Source organism: Ailuropoda melanoleuca, chromosome 9, assembly GCF_002007445.2.
Source record: "Ailuropoda melanoleuca isolate Jingjing chromosome 9, ASM200744v2, whole genome shotgun sequence".
Lineage (NCBI taxonomy): Eukaryota > Metazoa > Chordata > Mammalia > Carnivora > Ursidae > Ailuropoda > Ailuropoda melanoleuca.
In genome coordinates this window covers 3,706,375-3,728,486 of record NC_048226.1, presented here as the reverse complement: position 1 = coordinate 3,728,486, position 22,112 = coordinate 3,706,375, and the positions used below count along the sequence as shown (strand labels likewise).

At 40.6% G+C, this 22,112-nt stretch overlaps 1 protein-coding gene across 1 annotated transcript in view; it reads right to left on the bottom strand.

Moving 5' to 3' along the window:
- Nucleotides 1-20,993, bottom strand: part of HDGFL3 (HDGF like 3) — a 29,800-nt gene extending 8,807 nt beyond the window's left edge. Inside the window, exons 1-6 of the mRNA XM_002930145.4 lie at nucleotides 20,917-20,993; nucleotides 19,302-19,386; nucleotides 17,484-17,560; nucleotides 11,644-11,782; nucleotides 11,147-11,305; nucleotides 7,099-7,245 (exon numbers count right to left, since the gene is read on the bottom strand). Coding sequence (XP_002930191.2) covers nucleotides 7,099-7,245; nucleotides 11,147-11,305; nucleotides 11,644-11,782; nucleotides 17,484-17,560; nucleotides 19,302-19,386; nucleotides 20,917-20,993 — 684 coding nt within the window. The remainder of the gene's footprint in view (nucleotides 1-7,098; nucleotides 7,246-11,146; nucleotides 11,306-11,643; nucleotides 11,783-17,483; nucleotides 17,561-19,301; nucleotides 19,387-20,916) is intronic.
- Between the last annotated feature and the right edge of the window lie 1,119 nt (nucleotides 20,994-22,112).

The following is a 22,112-nucleotide window of genomic DNA, read 5'->3' as shown; positions in this document are numbered from 1 at the left end:
CATCAGTCACAGGAAACCCATATGCTGATGGTGGGAGTGTGAACTGGCCCCGATCCTTAGTGATGGACTTCGGCATTCTCTTACAAAGTGGAAAACCGTGAGCTCCTGAGCCAGCATGGCCAGTTCTCATGTATATCCCCTAAAGAACCTCTTGCACGTGTGCACGAGGAGGCAAAGAGGAGGGTGTTCACAGCAATGCAGTTCGTANACTATAAATCAGAGAACTGCAAATTAAGACTATAATTTACCCTTGTGATTACAGGCAAAAAGTCTGACAAGGCACATCAGTCACAGGAAACCCATATGCTGATGGTGGGAGTGTGAACTGGCCCCGATCCTTAGTGACGGACTTCGGCATTCTCTTACAAAGTGGAAAACCGTGAGCTCCTGAGCCAGCATGGCCCGTTCTCATGTATATCCCCTAAAGAACCTCTTGCATGTGTGCACGAGGAGGCAAAGAGGAGGGTGTTCACAGCAATGCAGTTCGTGACTGCAAAAAGCTGGAAACAACCAACATGCCCATCAAGAGGAGACTGAATCAAGTGTGGTGTATTCATACGGCTGAGTCTTACACAGCAGTGGAGAGTTAACAAGCTACTCTGTGCACAACCGTGTGAGGGACTCCTCGAAGCATATTAGAAAGTGAATGTCACTGTTGTTTGAAAAGCTCAAAAATGAACAAAATTAAACAATATATTATTTAAGTATACCTGTATGTTATATGTGAGCTAAAATTTTGGAAAACGAAAGGAAATAATAGAACACTAGTGATTATCTCTGGGTGGGAAAAAGATGGTACAAGGGAAGAATATGTAATTAGATGCAAGTTATTGTTCTGTTTTAGTTTTCAGGTTGAGTGGTAGGGTCACTGGTATTCATTAGAATACTATGTTTATTATATTTATATTACATATGTATCCTTCTGTATATGACAAATATATTATTAAAAATGGGTTAAAAATAAAAGGATCTTGGGGCGCCTGGGTGGCTCAGTCGTTAAGCGTCTGCCTTCGGCTCAGGGCGTGATCCCGGCGTTCTGGGATCAAGCCCCACATCAGGCTCCTCCTCTATGAGCCTGCTTCTTCCTCTCCCACTCCCCCTGCTTGTGTTCCCTCTCTCGCTGGCTGGCTCTCTCTCCGTTAAATAAATAAATAAAATCTTAAAAAAAAAAATNAATAAAAATAAAAAAATAAAGGCTCTGACTTTCAACAGAGTGGGTCTAGAGGGAACATAAATCAATATCATAAAGGCCATATATGAAAAACCCACAGCTAATTAATACCCAATGGTGAAAAACTGAGAGCTCTTCCTCTAAGATCAGGAATAAGACAAAGATGTCCATTCTTGCCATTTTTACTTAATGTACCGATGTCCTAGCCATAGTAATTGGACAAGAAAAAAAAAAAGGCATACAAACTGGTAAGGAAAAAGTAAATCTGTCACTATCTGCAGATGACATGATACAACAGATAGAAAACCCTAAAGACCACCGAGAAACTACCAGAATAAATGAATTCAGTAAAGCTGTAAGACACAAAATTAATATACAGAAATCTATTGTTTCTACATACCAATAACAAAGTAGCAGAAAGAGACATTTAGAAAACAATCCTAATTATAACTTCACCAGAAAGAATAAAAACCTAGGAAGAAACTTAACCAAGTTCGTGACAGACCTGTACTCTGAAAACAACAAATCACTGATGAAAGAAAGTGAAGATGACATCAACGGAAAGATATTCCATGCTCACGGATTGGAAGAACAAATATTCTCAAAATGTCCATACTACCCAGAGCAATCCACAGATGCAATGCAATCCCTATCAAAATACCAAAGCAGGGGCGCCTGGGTGGCACAGCGGTTAAGCGTCTGCCTTCGGCTCAGGGCGTGATCCCGGCGTTATGGGATCGAGCCCCACGTCAGGCTCCTCTGCTATGAGCCTGCTTCTTCCTCTCCCACTCTCCCTGCTTGTGTTCCCTCTCTCGCTGGCTGTCTCTATCTCTGTCAAATAAATAAATAAAATCTTTAAAAAAAAAAATACCAAAGCATTTTTCACAGAACTAGAACAAGTAAATACTGGGGCGCCTGGGTGGCAGAGCGGTTAAGCGTCTGCCTTCGGCTCAGGGCGTGATCCCGGCGTTATGGGATCGAGCCCCACGTCAGGCTCCTCTGCTATGAGCCTGCTTCTTCCTCTCCCACTCCCCCTGCTTGTGTTCCCTCTCTCGCTGGCTGTCTCTATCTCTGTCTTATAAATAAATTAAAAAAAAAAAAAAAAAGAACAAGTAAATACTAAAATTTGTATGGAACCACAAAAGATCCCAAAAAGCCAAAGCGATCTTGAGAAAGAACAAAGCTGGAGGTATCACCCAGACTTCAACATATACTACAAAGCTAAATTAATCAAAGAGTGTGGTATTGGCACAAAAAGAGATATAGATTTCAATGGAATAGAACAGAAAGCCCAAAAATCAACCCATACTTACATGGTCAATTAATCTTTGACAAAAGAGGCATGAATATACAATAAACGTTGCTGGGAAAACTGAACAGCAAAAGAATGAAAGTGGACCACATTCTTACAATATACACAAAAATAAACTCAAAATGGATTAAAGACCTAAATTGAGACCTGAAACCATGAAACCCCTAAAAGAAAACATAGGTAGTCATCTTGGACATCAGGCTTAGCAACATTTTTCTAGATGTGTCTCCCTAGGAAAAGGAAACAAAAGCAAAAATAAACTATAGACACTTCATCAAAATAAAAAGCTTTTGTACAGCAAAGGAAACCATCAATAAAATAAGAAGGCAACCTATGATATGGGAGAAGATATCTGCAAATGATATATCTGATAAGGGGTTAGTGTCCAATATATATATAGAACTCATACAACTCAATACCAAAAAACCAAATACTCCTATTAAAAAATAGGCAGAAGACCTGAATAGACATTTTCCCAAAGAAGACATCCAGATGGCCAACAGACACATGAAAAGATGCTCAACATCACTCTTCATCAGGGAAATGCAAATCAAAACTACCAGGAGATACCATCTCACACCTATCAGAATGGCTAATATCAAAAGGACAAGAAACAACAGACGTTGGTGAAAATGTGGAGAAAAAGGAACCCTTGTGCACTGTTGGTAGGAATGTAAATTGGTGCAACCCTTGTGGAAAACAGTATGGAGGTTCCTCAAAACATTAACAGAACTTTCATATGTAATTCTACTCCTGGGTATTTACCCAAAGAAAATGAACACACTACTTCAAAAAGATACATGGGGGCGCTCGGGTGCCTCAGTTAGTTAAATGGTAAACTCCTGATTCTGGCTCAGGTCATGATCTCAGGGTCCTGGGACTGAGCCCCATGTTAGGCTCTGCACTTAGCAGGGAGAGTCTGTTTGAGGATTCTCTCTTGTTCTCTCTTTCCGCACCCCCCACAACCTCCCATTTTCTCTAAAATAAATAAATAAATAAATCTTAAAAAAAAAAAAAAGATATATGCACTCTTGGGTGTACTGCAGCACTATTTATAATAGCCAAGTTGTGGAAACAAACTAAGTGTCCATCAATAGATGAACAGATAAAGAAGATACGGTATATATATATACAATGGCATACTACTCAGCCATACAAGGAATGAGATCTTGCCATTTGTGACAACATGGATGGACCTCGTGAGTATTATGCTAAGTGAATTAAGTCAGACAAAGAAGACAAATACCATGATTTCACTTATATGTGGAATCTAAACAGAATCAGACCCATAAATACAGAGAACAAACTGATGATTGCCACAAGGAGGAGGACCAGGATGGGCTGAATTGGTGAAGAGGAATGGGAGGTCTGGGCTTCCAGTTATGGGATGAGTTAAGTCATGGGACAAGGTACAGCGGACAGAATACAGTGAATGGTATTGTAACAGTGTTGTGTGTTGACAGGTGGTGGTTACATTTGTGGTGAGCACAGCATAAATACTGACTTGTCAAATCACTATACTGTACATTCGAAAATGATGTAACATTGTATGTCAACCATACTTCAACTTAAATGAATGACTGAATGAATAAATGAATGGATCTCAGGCTCCTGCTTTACATTCAGGCTCTTACTGGCCATGTGACCCTGGACCAATCTTTCCAGCCTGAGTTTCCCCAGGTACAAAATGGAGATTATACATCCTGGGATTTGTGTGGGGATTAGATGAGACAGTGCACAGACAGCATTTAACACAATATATGGCACATAGTAAAGATGTTAGCCCTCACTACTCTGAGTCTGCTGCTGTTGCTACTTCTAACAGGAACTGTTTTCTGAAGTGCTTTCAAGATACCGGAGTTGAAATGGTTTCATTAACCATTAGAAGAATGGGTCTACAATGTAGGAGATACAGAGCGGGAAGTCATCAGTAATATATAATAGTTGAAACCATGAGAGTGGGGACGATGGACACAGGGGAAGCTTGCAGAATAGTTGAACGCCAAGACGAATGGAAGGAAGGAGCTCTAGAAAGAGACTGAGAAGGAACTGGATGCAGAAGCAGAAGAGACTGGTGACCTGGAGGCAAAGTCAGGAGGGAAGGTGGCTAGTGGCATTAAATGCTGCACAGGTGAAATAAAGACTAAAGACAACCCTGGATTTGGCAATGAGAGGATCTCCATGGACCTTTACAAGAGCATTTCCATGAAATGGTGAAGAAGCAACCAGAGTGCAAAGGAGGAAGGCATGAGTAGGTGAGGGAACGGACACTGGAGGAAAGAGAACTCTTCTAGGAAGTTTAGAGATGAAGAGAAAAGTGAAAAGAGTAGGATATATGGGGGAAGGGAGGCCTAACACCGTTTCTAGGCAGAAGGAAAAGAAGATAAAGGTACAGGATGACAGGTGACCACTGCCTGAGTGAGGCCTTGGAGAAAGGAGGAGGAGACGATACTCTGGACCCTGGTAGCAGAAAGGTGCAGAATAATGCTTCTCAGACTTGAATGTGCTTATGAATGACCCGGGGCGGGGGGGTTAGTTAAAAAGACTCTTATTTGGAAGGCCTGGGGTGGGGCCTGGGATTCTGCATCTTTAACAAGCTTGCCGGTGATACTGATGCTACTTGCCCACAGATCACCCTCTGAGCAGTACCGGTGCAGACCATCTCTTCCTCGGTCACAGAAATGCAGATAGAAGGAGTTCATAAAGGGAGACAGGTCGTGAGGGTTTTGCTGTATGCATATTGAAGCCACCTGGGATGAAGATGGCAGGTGGGATAAAAAGAAAATCAAACGAGTAAGGTACTCATGCCTTTGGTGACTATTAACAGGACTGTTCCCAGGAGGACTACCAGCAATGGTAAGGAAAGAGGACTCTTTACTGGAAAGAGGTCAAGAGAAGAACGATACACAGAGGACAGAGTAAAGCTGAGTGGCTAAGAGGGATAAGGGAACAATCAGAATCACACCTGGGGAGTAATTTTGGTTAATTGCATGGAGGAGGAGTTCAGAGGTAAACAGTACTGACAAAAATAGCCAAGCACTCAGCTGAAACCAGAATCTCACAGAAGAACAATAATAATGTATTTTGTGGATACTATTTCAAAACGATTTGCCACTGTCCAATTAGTCTTCACAGAGAAAAGACTAACAGAAAATGACCAGGGGCAAAATGTGCCTTCACTAACACTTTTAAGTTAATAGAGGTTAACAAAAGTTAAGATCAAAGACATCCAGACGGCCAACAGACACATGAAAAAATACTCAAACCTCTCATCATCAGGAAAATGTGTATCAAAACCACAGTGAGATATCACTTCACACCTGTCAGAATGGCTGGAATCAAAACGTAAGAAGTAACAAGGGTTGGCGAGGATGTGGACAAATGGAAACCGTGCACTCTTAGCAGGAATATAAACTGGTACAGCCACTGTGGAAAACAGTATGGAGGTTCCTTAAAAAGTTAAAAATATTGGCGACTCCACTTCTGGGTATTTATCTGAAGAAGATGAAATCACCAATTTAAAGAGACATATGCATCCCTATGTTCACCGCGGCATTATTTACAATAGCCAAGATACGGAAGCAGCCCAAGTGTCCATCGATAGATGAATGGATAAAGATGTGGCATATATGTACACTGGAATATTACCCAGCTGTAAAAAAGAATGAGATCTCACCATTTGTGACAACATGGATGGACCTAGAGGGTATTATGCTAAGTGAAACAAGTCAAAAAGAAAGACAGATACCGTATGATTTCACTCATATGTGGAATCTAAAAAAACAAAACAAAACAAAACACAAACAGCGTCCCAGATACAGGAGACAGACTTTGGTTACCACCAGAGGGTGGGGCTGAGGAGTGGGTGAAATGGGTGAACTAGGTCAAGGGGACCGAGAGGTACAAACTTCCAGTTATACAAAGTCAGTCACAGGGATGCAAAGTCCAGCACAGGGAACAGGGACAATAATATCATAGTAACTTTGTATGATGATGGATTGGAACCAGACCATCACCGTGAACACTTAGTAATGTCTATGAATGTGGGCTCACTGTTGTGCATCTGCAAGTAATACAATATTGTATATCAACTACACTTTAAAATAGAGTTAACAAAATTCAAAGTGGACAAGTCTTCCCCTTCCATACTTTAAATACCAGTCTTTACATATTGTTGGAATACTTAAATATTTAAAGTCCCTGTGGGTACGTTAAAGTACAAACTACTTCTAGGAAAGAAGACGCAGTATGAAATCCCCCATTTTGAACATGCAATCTTATAACAGAAGAAATACAACTGTAAAATTCTGAGATAGCATTTCATAATTTCAGTATTTCACACCTTACTTTTTAAAAGACTCTCAAGTTGCTGCAATTAGTTTAAAACAGAAGAGACCTGTTCATAGAGTTCCAAACCGAGAGACAGGCGTACCACCCCCCGGCTCTCTTGTGTTCTCAGACCCTGAGCAGCTGATCGTTCTCCCAGGAGCTGTGTGGGCCCTCCCAGGAGGCTGCGAACCTCTCTCCATCTACTGGGACAGGGTTTACTAACGCTCGCTCTGAAGCACCATGTCTTCTAGGTTAGAAGGGGAGTGAGACCACACGCCGTCCTTACCCCTTCACTGGTTTTCTGCAAGTCTGAAGTCGTGTTCCTTGTGTCATTGCCGGCGTCTCCACCCTCAGAGCTGCTTTTGTTCTCCTCTTCTTTGCAGTCCTTGTCATCTTCATCTCCTGGAGATTTCCGGGACTGTTTGGAGGATTTCTAAACGTTTGGACAAATCAAAAATTATAAGCAAAAGTACAACTCCAATGTACAAGTGTAAGTAAGATATGCAGAAGTGGCTGACCTATATCCAGTCATGTGGCTCACTACAACAACATACCAGTACAACACGGTGGTGTGCCGAGGCTGAGCCAGATGACCTGGGACAGACTAAGTCACCTCACTGGGCCTCAGAGTAACCAGCTGGAAAAGGAGGTACAGGTGCACTCGATGACCTGTTTGTTCTTTCCAGCAGTGCAATGTTAGAAGCAGAAAATAAAGATTCATGTCCCCAGGGCACTGCCAACGGATGAATGACAGCTGAATGGACACCATGGTACCACCTTAGGAGGCCACAGGGCCACCCAGCTTCCCCAGCATTTCACAGTAGAAACTCGGGTCCAAACAGGGAGGCGAACTATCGAAGGTAGTAAGTGAATATTCATGTTAAGATGCCTGTTGAAGCTCTTTGGTAAAGCGCAGACAAGACTTATAACACCATGTGATAGAAACTAACTTTAATCTTTTAAATTATGGATGGTTATTGAAGAGCCCGAGGGACTAGCCCTTTTTTCTTATCACCTTGCCTTTGAAACCAAGATGAACTCTAAGGAAGATGAAATACAGCGCTAGTTTACAGCGAGAGTTGTTTTGCAGAACAGCATTAAAATGATCAAAAGCCCACCCCGTTGTGCACCTTTAAGAAAGTAAAATGTACCATTTCACTAACATGTCCTCTCAGAAATTTTAAGAATCTTTAAGCACATGGCAAATAGGAGCTGAGGCAAAACTGATTTAGCCATGTCACTTTTGGTCTTCCAGAAATGAATTAGCAAATTGGAGCTTCCTCAGACAATCAATATTTTAAATACAAGTTCCAAAGAGAAAATATCTTCTAGCTATGTGACAGGGCATGTAATTACATTGCTTCTATTTTACTTAACTGAAACCACCAACCTAGCCCAAAATGTCAGTTTAAAATGAGGTCATCTTTACTTTTTACAGGAAGGAAAAGCAGAGATTTAATAATCCAAATGTGGAGTGTCTACCGTTAAAGCTAAGATCAAGTAGGACAATACAAAAAGCAAACTACTTTTGTTTTCCTAGTAAATACAGTATAATTATTGAAATGTAGTAACTGCTTTATGTAGTAATTCTCAAATAATAGTTCCTGGCCTACAGTTCTTAGAGGTAATAATACACAAGGCCCTGAAGTTCACAATGCTTACCAAGGATCCTAACGAGCAAGCCCACAGTGACTCTTTAAGTACTATAGTCTGGCACGTGGACCAGAATTAGGGCCGTACTACAATTCTGCTCAAGAGTCACAGTCAGTACTGGAAGAAATCTGGCTGCCCGGCTAGATTTGGTAACCCTGCAAAGCTCTTACTGTACTGCAAACTCAAATCAAGGCAAATCTTGTAATCCTGGGGAAGGACCCTCCATCTGTTTCAGCACTGTCGTCTTCAATTGGTTGTGTGTCCAACTGTTGCCACCTTCTTTTTTTTTTTTTGACTAAGATGACTAGTGGTTTAGCATCATCACCAGTTTACTGTGTTGTGAGGCTCTCTGATTTGCCCTACTTTACACGGTAAATGATGTGCGTGCAAAATATTTTGACCTGTAATTTTGCAGTATCTGTTGTGGCTCAGATGTGAATCATCCATATACTTACTGCCAAAGAGAGACACACATAACCTCCTTCAAATCTGCTTTTTGCCTGAGATGTAGTCAAAAGTTTGTGAACCACTGGTTTTCAGTGGCAAAGGAAGATTATCCAACCTTAAGAAATAGGTGTAAAAAAAGACCACCATGTTCAACAAAAACAAAACATTAGGGAAGCCAGGGAGAAAGGAGATTATGTCAGGAAAGTGCCTCTCTACATGTGGTTCTCAGATCAGCAGACTGCCTTACCTGAAAATTTGATTCTCAGACCCCACACCCAAGACCTACTCCAACAGAAATTCAGGCAGTGAGGCTTAGCAGTGTGTGTTTTAACAAGCTCTCCAGGTAATTCTGACCTGTGTGCAAGTTTGAGAACCACGGTGCTAAGTTTCTCAGTCAATATTAAAAATTAAAAACCTTTTATGTGCTTCCAAAGTTTTTGTGTTTGTGCATAATTTATCTTGAAAATAAATAAAATAGTAAAAAGTCAAAGAAATTTAAAAATCATGGTTCTTAAGTGATCATGGAAGTTGTGATCTTTGGAAGGAAAAGGAAAAAAAAAGATGATCCCTTAATCTAAAATAGATAGACCTTAGTAAGTAAAGTATGTCTTTACCCCTTCACTGCTTTAAACTGCATATCCACATCAGGTCTGAGCCCCATGACTTCTGGTCTTCACTACAAGCGAGGAAATAATGACACTGAAAAGCCGCATATCCACACTATCAAAACCCTCAGATACCTCGGGTAGCTTAGGTAATTCAGAGGGGTACAACACATCACACAGCTCAGCAGGCAATCGTAAATTAAAAATATCAATTGAACTGGATATTTAAGCGAAATCCAAAATAACTTAAAAAAAAAATTCAGCTTACAAAATTCCTGACAAGGAAAATTCTATTTATTTTGTTGTGATGTGCAAACTTTATCCCCATCCAAGGCAGATATGACGTTTTTCATTAGGTGCACAAGAAGTAATATGTAATCATACGATTGCACCTGTACGCTATTTGGGTGGATTTTATAGATCGTAAAATAAAATGCTGATAATCCAATCAACTCCTGGCGCCTGGTTTTTAAGGAGTTGCCTAAGTCCATCCAGACACTAAACACCAGAATCTAAAGGGAAGTAATTTATTCTAATATTCAATTGTGTGACCGACCAATTACAGGGAAACCCATACCGATCTCTGGTCTTCAAAGATCTTGCTTTCAGTTTCTAAAGGTGAAGGATTTTCACAATCTCATAGTTTGTTCAACTGCATGTCTGAATTACTGTATGAAAAACCTAGACTTTCAATGTGTAAATCTAGGATCACATCACTCCTCTGTTTAAAGCCTTCAATAAACTATCATTACATTGGGAATAAATCCAAATTCCTTAATGCGGCACCCAAGTCTCCACCACTGAGCCTCTGCCTGCTTCTCCCTCTTGGTCACGATGCCCCAACCACATTCATCTTCTTTCAATTCAGGACATGCCAGACCCTTCCCGCCTCACATCGTGGCTGCTCTGCCCCAACCCTCCTCGACTCTTTCTTTGGAAAAGCCTGGCCACTCCATCTGAACCACATGCTCTTCCCACTCATTGCCTTCAGAGCCCCCTCGTAATTTGTATTTATTATTCGCACAGTCTTTAAAGCAGAAAGACAGGTTAAGAGTGTATCTTTCTATTTACACAGATTTGTCCTGAATGGTACTGAGTCTCCTATACTCATAAGTTCTTCAGAGCTCATTTGGAGGTTCTTGGAGGAGGCACACCGACCTACTCGTCTACTCTTGACGAAAGAACAGTCCTTCTCCAACTGAAAAGCAGTATTTTCAGTGCCAGATCAGCCCTGAAGATGCCCTCACATCTAAGGTTACCTGTCCTACTCCCCTTGGCTATCTTACTGTCTCTAGAGTTAGAGGTCCACAGAGCGAGGATGCTTCTATGTGCCCAAGGAATGAATTAAGAATAATCTAAAACCGGGGCGTCTGGGTGGCACAGTGGTTAAGCGTCTGCCTTCGGCTCGGGGCGTGATCCCGGCATTACGGGATCGAGCCCCACATCAGGCTCCTCTGCTATGAGCCTGCTTCTTCCTCTCCCACTCCCCCTGCTTGTGTTCCCTCTCTCTCTGGCTGTCTCTATCTCTGTCAAATAAATAAAATCTTTAAAAAAAAAAAAAAAGAATAATCTAAAACCTTAATGAATATGCACATAACATTAATAATAATGGAAAAGGTTCTCAGTCACCTTGGAAGTGTAGGACTTTTTCCGTTTTGAGCCTGCTTTTTCATTCTTTCTTTTGCCTTTTCCATCTTCTTCTACTCTATCCCCTTCCTCCTCACTGCTTGCATCTGCAGTATTCCCGCCTTCTCCCTCAGTTTCTGAGGAGCTCTGCTGCTGAATTGCCTAAGAAATAGCAAGATATTGGCTAATTACATTTTTGAAAAAAAACAGCAAAGAATACAGATTGTGAAAAGAATCATTCTATTTTAATCTGAAAGGATTCAGCTTACTCTTAAGATCTTCAAAATAAAGAACCATCAACTTCAATTTTCCAGTGACCACTTGACTTGAACCCTCTTGGGTAACAGAATTATATTTACTCCAAAATGTTACTGAAGCTAAAAAGAATTCTGATTTCAAATAGATGGAGGGTAACTACTAGTACAAAGGACATATAAGAAAGACCCCAAAGACAGTTAAAAACCAAAGCAATGAGATCTAACAATGAAGCAAACCATTACCTGGTACCCAGTAAACTTCACTCCCGGGTTATTCTCTATTTCCCACAATCCTTCATTAAATCCTTTCCGTTTGTTTGACTTTCCAAACTTGTCTTTGTATTCCTTATATGGAAAAAGGTCTTTCGGACCTAAAAATGCACTGCAGAGATATATTAGAAATAGAATTGATACTTTGACCTTCAAATATAAGCTATTTTTAAATATCAATATCAACTTAGGTGTCACAGCATATTTTAGGAAACAAACTAAAAGTATACTTAAACACTTTGAGTTGCGTACATATCATAAAATAGTTTACATATAAATGGGGCGGCTGGGTGGCTCAGTCGGTTAAGCGTCTGGGGTTAAGTGTCTGACTTCGGCTCAGGTCATGATCTCAGGATCCTGGGATGGAGCCCTGTGTTCTGCTCCCCACTCAGCGGGGAGTCTGCTTCTTCCTCTCCCTCTCTCCCTGGCACTCCCCCTACTTGTACCCTCAGTCTCTCTCTCTAATCAATAAAATCTTTATAAAGTTTATACATATGCTTCTAGGCAGGAAAAATGGATAGCTGGCTATATAAGCCAGCAACTCTAGACAGTGCTGCTTTGATTTTACTTTTAAATTACCAATTTATTTTTTGTTTTAAAGCTGACTTTTGGTTACACACATGGTTTTAAAAGATGTCCACATGTTGGCCACTTAAATCATCATCTTAAACTAAGACTTTTGTGTTAATCTTCTATAGGTAAGGGTTTTGTGAGATTTACAGTAAAAATATAAACACTGGATTAAAAAAATGACTATTAACTCTATATATCACATTAGTATACTTATCCACTATTATTTTTATAAACTAAAAAATCATATTAGTGATTAATGCAGCACAAACAAGAAAAAAANAAGTGAAATAAGTCAAGCAGAGAAAGACAATTATCATATGATTTCTCTAATCAGATGTAGCTAAGAACTAGGAGGATCGGTAGGGGAAGAAAGGGATAAAGAAAAGGGGGGTAATCAGAGGGGGGAATGAAACATGAGAGACTATGAACTGTGAGAGGCAAACTGAGGACTTCAGAGGGGAGGGGGTGGGGGAAGGGGATAGCCTGGTGATGGGTAGTAGGGAGGGCACGTATTGCATGGTGCACTGGGTGTTATACGCAACTAATGAAGCATCAAACTTTACATCGGAATCTGGGGATGTACTGTATGGTGATTAACACAATATAATAAAATAAAATTTAAAAAAAAAANAAGAAAAAAATCAGATGTAGCAAACAGATAGAATGTTACGCAATTTAAACTTTATCCTAATTTAATCATAACCAGAAAAAGAAAATGAGTTCGAATAAATCCTGGGACTGGCTAAGAGATCCAAGCATTCAAACTAGAGTCTTCAGCATTATCCCCTCTAATACATTAACCTGGTGAATGAGATGGTAGAGGCCCACACCCTGGCTGACACCCAGGACGCTTACATTTCAAACTAAGATTCAGAGATCCTTCCGTCCGACAAATCTGACTGAGCATCTACAGTGTGTCAGGCACTGCTGAGGTGTTGTGGATTCTGCACGGAACAAACAGACGAATATCTCTACCCTCATAGAGCACACATTCTAGGAGTGTGAGCAGGGTTTGGACAAACACAGAAAAGAACAAATATAATCCTGTGTGCTAACATCAATAAAGCAGAGAAGGGGGATGGCGAGACGGGGGTGGATTTGGTCATCAGATAAACGGATCATGGAAGGCCTCCCTGAGAGGGGGGCGTCCAAGCAGCACAGGGGGTGAGGAAGGAGGCTGCGCAGTCACCTGGAGAGAGGGAGCAGACTTAGGGAAGAGCCAGCACAACAGGCCCTGAGGCGCAAGTGCCCGCTGTGCTGAAGAAACGAAGAGGCCAGCATGGCTCGAGTGAGAGGAGCGAGGGCACAGAGGGATGAGAGGAGGTCAGAGAGGGGACCGGGTGGGGTCACAGATTATGTGGAGCCTCGAAGGCCCCTATCGAGGCTCAGGGTCAGATGCACAACACGAGAGGTTTGAGAAGAGAGGTGATGATCTGTGTTTGAATAGGATCATTCTGGCTGCTGTGCTGAAAACAGCCTGAAGAAGTGGGCACTAGGGTCAAAGCAGGGAGACGAATGAGCCCACCGAAGTGATGATGGTCACTCGGCCAGGGTGTGTGCGATGCAGTGTGTGAGGAACGGCCAGTTCCAAATTCACGCTCAAGAAAGAGCTGAAGTGATGCGAGAGAAAGAAAGGAGGTGAGGCTGTCTCCAAGGGGTCATACTAAGAAATGAGAAGAACAGAGGTGGCATTTACAGAACTGAAAGATTTTTTTAAAAGAACAAGACTTGAAGGTGAAAAGCTCAGTTTGCGATGTTTAGTTTGAAACCCTGGTTTGACATCCGCGAGAGGAGGTCAAGGAGGCAGTTGGAGAGGTGATTCTGGAACTCAGGGGAAAGGTCGGAGCTGGAGATATAAAAGCACTGAGACTGTGAGTTAACAGTTTACTGTTGATTTTTATAAATTCCATTTTCTGGGCCACCCTCTCATGTCCCCTCCCTCTTCCAGAGCTTTGTACTAGCTTGATGCTATTGCTCAATAAACTTTGCTTTGCTGTATATATATTGATAAATACATACATATATAAATTCCATTTTCTGACTGGGTCTCCGTACTGATTCCTCACTGCCTAGCTGATCAAAAACTTCAAGCTGATACAAATACCTGCGGAAGCTTTCTGACCCCAACCACCAAAACTCCCTTGACTTTTAATTACTTGGTCAACATGATTCTATCTCATTGAATCCAGACATCATTTATTAGGTTACTGGACATTTTAATCAAAGGCATGTCACTGTCTTGCGTGACACGTGGAACACGAGAAAGAAATGGACTTTGGGTATGTCCGTTTTCCTTTTTGAGAAGTTTGTCACGAACTACTAGGCTATAGCGTTGGGCTCTGCGTGTAGGAATCAACTGGGGACCAAGCTGCCGAGGCTGCCATCCGCTGCCGCTGAGCAGAGCTTGCGCTTTCTGTACTTTCCTGACGCGGGGTTAACGGTGCAAGCGGCCAGGAGCTGCTGCCAGACACGGGAGCCCTGAATGACAGAAGTTCTAAAGCAACTTATGTTTGATACACAACCTTGTTTTTTCCTAGATTACAGAAAGATAATTCCACAGATCAAATTTCCTCCCAATTGGTTAACTTTCCTGCATGTTTCATAAATCTTAAAGTGTAGGCCAGAAAAGAAAATTGTTCAAAGCTCCATGCTCTAAGGATGTTATTTTTTTTTCTCCTGGTCAAGGCTGCCTTGAAAAAAAAAAGTGTGCAGACTAAAACTGCTGGGGTTGTTCTATGGAGAAGAATTTGGGGGCTCAATGACCTGTCTGGGCATTAGAATAAATTCAAGGTGATGTTCTGAGGAAAATTCTAGTCTGCTTCGGGGTGTTCCTATGGCTGACCTGAACACAGCTTTCTTGTTAAGTTCCTCACCTTTCATATACTTTCCCCGCCTTTCATTTATTTTATTTTAGTTTAATTTTAATTCATCCAACAGCTATTATTTTAAACCCTTACCATTGGCCAGGCACCGTGCTAGCACTGCGTCCCCAGGAGTAAGCAAGCCCCGCATGACCTCTGCCTCCACGGACAGGCTGAGCATGAGGTACCTGCCCGGGCATACGCTCTCGGGCTCAGGGACACCCAACACCCAATAAACGCTCTGCCGAAACAAATGCATGGCAGGTTTTGTGAGGTTCATTTACCTCTAGATGTTTCAAAATCTACTTCTGGGTGATCAAACCAGCAAAAAAACCTCACATATGGACTATATTATACTGCTCCCTGGTAGAACTGCGTTTACTGAATTGAGCCTTGGAATGATGCCACTGGCTTTCATTAAGGATGTTGTAAAAAACAGCTCTGTGAAACCCTTCACACTGTTCACTGGAATGATCCTGTTACACTCAGCAGCAATACAGCAGGTGGCAGGCTCTTCGGTTACACAGTGCTTTAAGGAATGCCTAGAAAATGTTTACTGAATAAATAAAAGTGACCACATAATGTTAGTAAATGGTTGATTTGTCCTATATAGTGGAAATGTGACAGTCTTATTTATTAAATCCTGTCTGGTCCCAGGAATACAATCCAATCATCTGTAAATAGGTCCTAGAGAAAAAGCACAATAATGGTATAGATGTAAACTGGAGATAGGAATGGGGCAAATAGAAAAATATGTATCATAAAGCCCTTTGCACTAATTATAAGAAAAACATTTATCTCTAAGTTTTCTAGCAATCTCTATGGAGGAAAGCATGGTAATGGTGCATATAGTATGGATACAGTGTCTATTAGATAAAAAAAATAAATAAATAAAACCAACTTTCTGAAAGAAATACAACTATTTCTCAATGAAGCCAAAAAACAAATATGTCTTAAGGGCCTTCTGTCTCCTGGCTAGCTCTCTTCCTTCCTTTCTTTCTTTTTTTAATTTTTTTTTTATTTTCTTTTTAAGGTTTTATTTATTTTTGTTTAGAAAGAGAGCAAGCATGAGTTGGGGGAGGGACAGAGGGAGACAGAGAGACAGAAGCTCTAGCAGACTCTGTGGTAAGCACGGGGCCCAGTGCAGGGCTTGATCTCATGAGCCTGAGATCATGACCTGAGCTGAAATCAAGAGTCGGATGCTCAACCAACCGAGCCACCCAGGTGCCCCACGGCTAGCCCTCTTTCCAGATAAGAATGAAGAAGATGTCAGAGTGGCAGAGACCGCAAGCTCAGAAAACGTTTACGTCTGGCTCTCCTACTTCAAATGACACAAGTGATGACCCTGAATTTGAAGACTTGTAAAGTTTCATGACAGTTTGCAGCTTTCCCCCACATATCCAATTCCTATTCCATTTATGTCCTTGCTCTGATTGACCATACACATTTTTGTTGTGTCAAGACTGCCAGCCGTCTCCTAGTTTTTACTATCTTCTTTCTTTTATTAATGGATTACTCCTTCCAATTGTTTCCCCATTAAGAGTTGCCCTGCTAGAGGCTGTTTCCCAATTCCTGACAGCAATACGTGGCCACATGACCGAGCTTTTGCCCTGCAATGAACGCAAGTGTAAGTGATATATGCAACTTCCTTGTCATTTCTGTACACAGAAGTTACCTGTTCTTCATGTTTTTCTTTCCCCCTTCCCTCTACCTGGAAGGCACACAGGTGCTGCTGAACGTTGTTTGTTTATTTTTAAGTAAGCGGACAAGAGCAGCACTCCTGGGAATGGCAGGACAATGTGATGGAAGGAACCTGGGTCCCTAGAGCACAGTAGTCTACCCACCTCCATCTACCTGTTATCTTTGGATTGTTTCACAAGAAAGAAAGAATTTTCTATATTATTTGAGATACTGTATTTTCAGGTTCCGTTATTCAGCATTTTAGCCAGTACGCTAACAAATACAATTTAAAAACCTTATTAAGTTGGTAAGTTTGCTTCAGGGTTCAAAAAATTGAAAGAGCCTGAGACAACATAACATTGTTGTATGAATTATAAATGGATGAAATTTCTCTAGAAAGAAAACATACAAGAGCAACAAAAGAAATTACTGGGAGTGGTAAGGAGACTACCCTAGGACTTAAAAGTGTCCTAAAGGAGATTCTGGGTGCTGTCCAACATTTATACAGAAATAACATTCAAAAGCAAAATGAATGAAAAATCTTCACATTAAGAAAAATACACTATTAAGCTTGGTAATTTTATATAATTGTGATCCTTTTTTAACAACATATAAAATGTCATAGATCAGGTATAAACAATGCAGTCTAGTAGAGCCAAATTAGAGCTGCTGAAGCTTTACGTTGTTTTGCTGACTTACGTTTCATGGGTGCCAAAAAAGAAGATAGGATACTTGTTTGCTGGGGGCTTCACAGCTCCCTCTGGGAGTTCATCAATCTGTTAAAGATAAATTTCGTTACTAAATATTCAGTTAAATCATGTAAAATAGCATAAACATGATATAAACATTGTTTTGATAATTTCAAAATAAAATTATTCTAATCAAGATCCCAGTAATTTTTCTTTTTTTGAACCTTACAAATGATTCCAAAGTTCATATTTGGCCCACCACATGGAGAGTAACACTGTAAGTTGATTATAACCATTATGATAACACATAATCAGGAGCCAAAACTACTCATTTCCTTTGACTCAACAGAATTACTGCTGGGAATCTGTCCTAGTAAAATTACTAAAAAGAGTAACAAGAACAAAAAAAACCAAAAAGATGCACTTTTTGAAGGCGACAGTGAATTTTTACACACACACACCCAGAAACATGTAAGATACAGAATTATTATAGAAAATTAACTCGATGGAATATTATATTGTCATTAAAAATTACCATCTCTTGCCTGGACTACTTCAAGTTTCTCTCTCCAGCCATTTAAGCCAGAATTACCTTTTTAAATTTAATTTTATTTTTTAAGTAGGCTCTACCCCAGTGTGGAGCCCAAAAGGCTTGAGCTCATGACCCTGAGATCAAGATCTGTGCTCAGATCGAGAGTCTGACACCCAACTGAGCCACCCAGGAGCCTAGAATTACCTTTTATTTTTCATTTTTTTAAAAGATTTTATTTATTTATTTGTCAGAGGGAGAGATAGAGCCAGAAAGTACAAGCAGGGGGAGTACAGGCAGAAGGAGAGGGAGAAGCAGGCTCCCCGCTGAGCAAGGAACCTAATGCGAGACTCGATCCCAGGACCCTGGAATCAGGACCTGAGGCAAAGGCAGATGCTTAACCGACTGAGCCACCCAAGTGTCCCTAGAATTACCTTTTATTTATTTTTTAAGATTTTATTTATTTGGCAGAGAGAGAGACAGCCAGCGAGAGAGGGAACACAAGCAGGGGGTGTGGAAGAGGAAGAAGCAGGCTCCCAGTGGAGCAGGGAGCCTGATTCAGGGCTCGATCCTAGGACCCTGGGATCACACCCTGAGCCAAAGGCAGACGCTTAACAACTGAGCCACTCAGGTGCCCCTAGAATTACCTTTTAAAACGCACACTTGATTATCTCACTTTCTTGCTTCAAATCCTTCTATAGACTCCTCATTGCTTATAGCATTCTTAGCTGTGCATAAGAAACCTCTGGAACTTTAAAAAAAATATATACCTCAGGGGCACCTGGGTGGCTCAGTCAGTTGAGAGTCTGCCTTCAGCTCAGTCATGATCCCAGGGTTCTGGGATCGAGCTCTGCAGGGAGCCTACTTCTCCCTCTCCCTCTGCCTGCAGCTCCCCCTGCTTGTGCTCTCTATCAAATAAATAAAAAAAAATCTTAAAAAAAAAATACACACACATATGTGTGTGTGTGTGTGTGTGTGTGTGTGTATATTTCAGTCCTCCCCCAGAGACCTACAATTCTTACGTGTAGCTGGGGTTGAGAACCTATAATAAGATAAAGTTGAAATTCCTTAGCTATTATATAGTTATATATTCGTAATTCTTTATAGTGTTTCAGGAAATGCTCCTTGACTCACAAATCTCCACTTGCAGCCCCAGCCTTTCCTTTGAACTCCTATAATTCTGACAGGATTATGTTGAACTGCAGGCATGAGATTGCCGATGTCTACAAACCACTTCCATTTACAGGTCCTCCAACAGCTTAAGTTGAAGAAAAGGCTACAAGAGGAGAAGGGGCACACCTGCAGTTCAGAGAGCAAGGAGAGGGCATGGTACCCGTCTCCTGAGGAGCTGTGCAGGCCCCGTTCACTCACACACAGCAGCAGCCTGGGGAGTAAACCATTACACGTTCACTCGGAACCGAAGAAGGCCCAGTCAGAGCAGACACTGTGTGCGCAGGAAAGATGAATTTTGAGTCTAGAACGTGTAAGGCCCTGCTTCTGATTTAAACCGTGACATCAAAGTTATCACCTCGTCTCTTGGGGCCTTGACTTTCACATCTATAAAATGAGATGGCTGCGCTTGGCGACCTCTAGATTTCCTTCAAGTCCTGAAATACCATGGCTTGTGTAAAACTGAACTAATTTCCCCCAAATCTGTTTTTGTTTTCTATCTTAATTATTGGTATAGTCTGTTACTAAGAAAGAAACCTTCATCTTTTTATTATTTCCTCAGTTTTTTATCTAATTCTCCCAGTTCATCTCCAGAAATGTCTCTCAAATGGATCACCATTCCCATTAGTAAATTTAGTTCCCTGAACAAGTTCTCATGATCTTTTGACAAGGCTGCTATANCCCAACCGCTGTGCCACCCAGGCGCCCCTGTTTTTGTTTTCTATCTTAATTATTGGTATAGTCTGTTACTAAGAAAGAAACCTTCATCTTTTTATTATTTCCTCAGTTTTTTATCTAATTCTCCCAGTTCATCTCCAGAAATGTCTCTCAAATGGATCACCATTCCCATTAGTAAATTTAGTTCCCTGAACAAGTTCTCATGATCTTTTGACAAGGCTGCTATAGCAGTCTCTTGAAGTATCTCCTTGTCTGCAGGCTTCTTCCCGTTACCTTCGATACTACTCTACAAAAACAGCTTAAAATGAATAATTTAATTTGAATAAATTCATTAAACATTCAATAATGTATGTGTGGTAATATATGGTAAAAAACATGACATAAAATTTTCCATCTTAACCATTTTTAAATGTACAGTTCAGTAACAATATTCGCATTGTTGTGAAACAGATCTCCACAAAGTGAGTAACTATATTTTTAATGGACCAAAAAAAAAAAAAAAAAACCAAAACAAAAAACCCAAAAAACTTAAAACGGAAACGCATGTTGAGTATGTGGTGGACATACCATTTGACAAAACCCCACCATGTCATGTTTTTGTCACTCTTATAAAATAATGGAAAGTAAACAATTTAAAAAGAAATCTTCTAAAACTTTCTTTCCAACAAAAATACAACTCTTGGTTAAACTCTTCTTTTGTTATAATGTTACATACGTAATATTTACTGCAGAGTTGCAAAGTGATGGCCCTTGGGCCATTTCTGGCCTGAAGAGAAGTCTTGTTTGCCTCATACAGTGTTTTTTGTTTTTTGAGGTTTTTTTTTTTAACTGAATTAGTTACCAACAACTTTAAAACAGGAAGCTTCCCATTAAAAAGCAGATTAACAGCTTCTGTGAACGAAATACTAAATACAGGGATAAGCAAGCATTCCCATAAGGTGACGATTCACCAACATTTTCAACATTTGCCACCTTTAGACAAAGTCTATGCCCTCAAGTATGTTACACACCCACCACTCTCTAGATAATGCTGTAAATGCAGGTGTTCCTTATTTATATTGCTTACCTGGCCCCTCGGAATATTTGAGTTTGTGTCCCTGTAATAAACACCATCAAAAATAGTACAACTGGCCTTACCACCATGCTCCCCCCCCCGAAGAAAGGTGTTAAATAATATGTTGACATGTACTCACTGCATTTTATTGAGAATCTTTGTCTTTAACTCTTTTGAAAATCAAACTTCTGCAATTTGAGAATAACAAGTTGTTCAAGGAGATACGCCTTCCAGAACCAATTAAAAAATGTACCTCCCAGGCACTGCTTTTTGGCTCCTACACTGAATAGCAAGTAGCAATAGAACTTTATCTTCAGAGTTTGTTTTTCTCTATTGTTTGTTTTCCTAACTTCGTATTTTTACTTTTGTTTCTGGTTCTTGGCTGTGTTTGGTTCTGTTTCTGGTTTGCACAGAGCCAAATGTTATTCCCCAATAGAGGATGATGGTGACCTCTTGCCTTTGGGTACGACATGGCAAAAAATCTGGTATTTTAGTGTTTTAGTTTGTAGAAGAATGTCCTGCTTGTATTAGAAAAAAGAAAAGCCCTTTGGAGACCTAGATCAGTGAACGTGTATATTCTGTGTTTCCTTCAACCTATACCTGAAGTTTTAGGCCTGAAGCCATAAGCTCTCTGTGTGTTTGCACTTGACAGTACAAACCCCCCCTTTACCCCTCCTTTTGTGATTCTGAAACATTTTTCTATTTTGGGAAAGGGTCTTAACAAATTAGATATAATTTTCTTAAAATAAAAGACCTCTTTTTATTGGTTTACAGATACTAATATGACTTATAAAAATCTGACATAAAGGAAAATATATATAAAAATATACATATTTATATATATATAAGGTTTCCTTATATTAACATATAATATAAGGGAATATAAAAATCTAATATAAACCTAAGAATCCTCAGGAAAAAAAAAGTGACTGTACAGTACTTTAAATATGGTAATCTTATTGTTCTTTGTCTGCTCTGATCATTACAGAGACACTGAGGGGATGTCAGTTAGAGACCAAGCCTCTATCCCTTGGAGTCTACAAGGCTACAGCCCTATGGGAGGAAGGCAACCTCTTTTTTCCTAGAAAACCTCAGAGTTTCATCCCTGGACCTTCATCATTGGTGTTATCTGGGGACTCGTTAGAAATGCTAGTTCTCAGTCCAGAACCCTGACTTGGGAGTTAAGCCCAAGAATCAGTGTTTTAAGA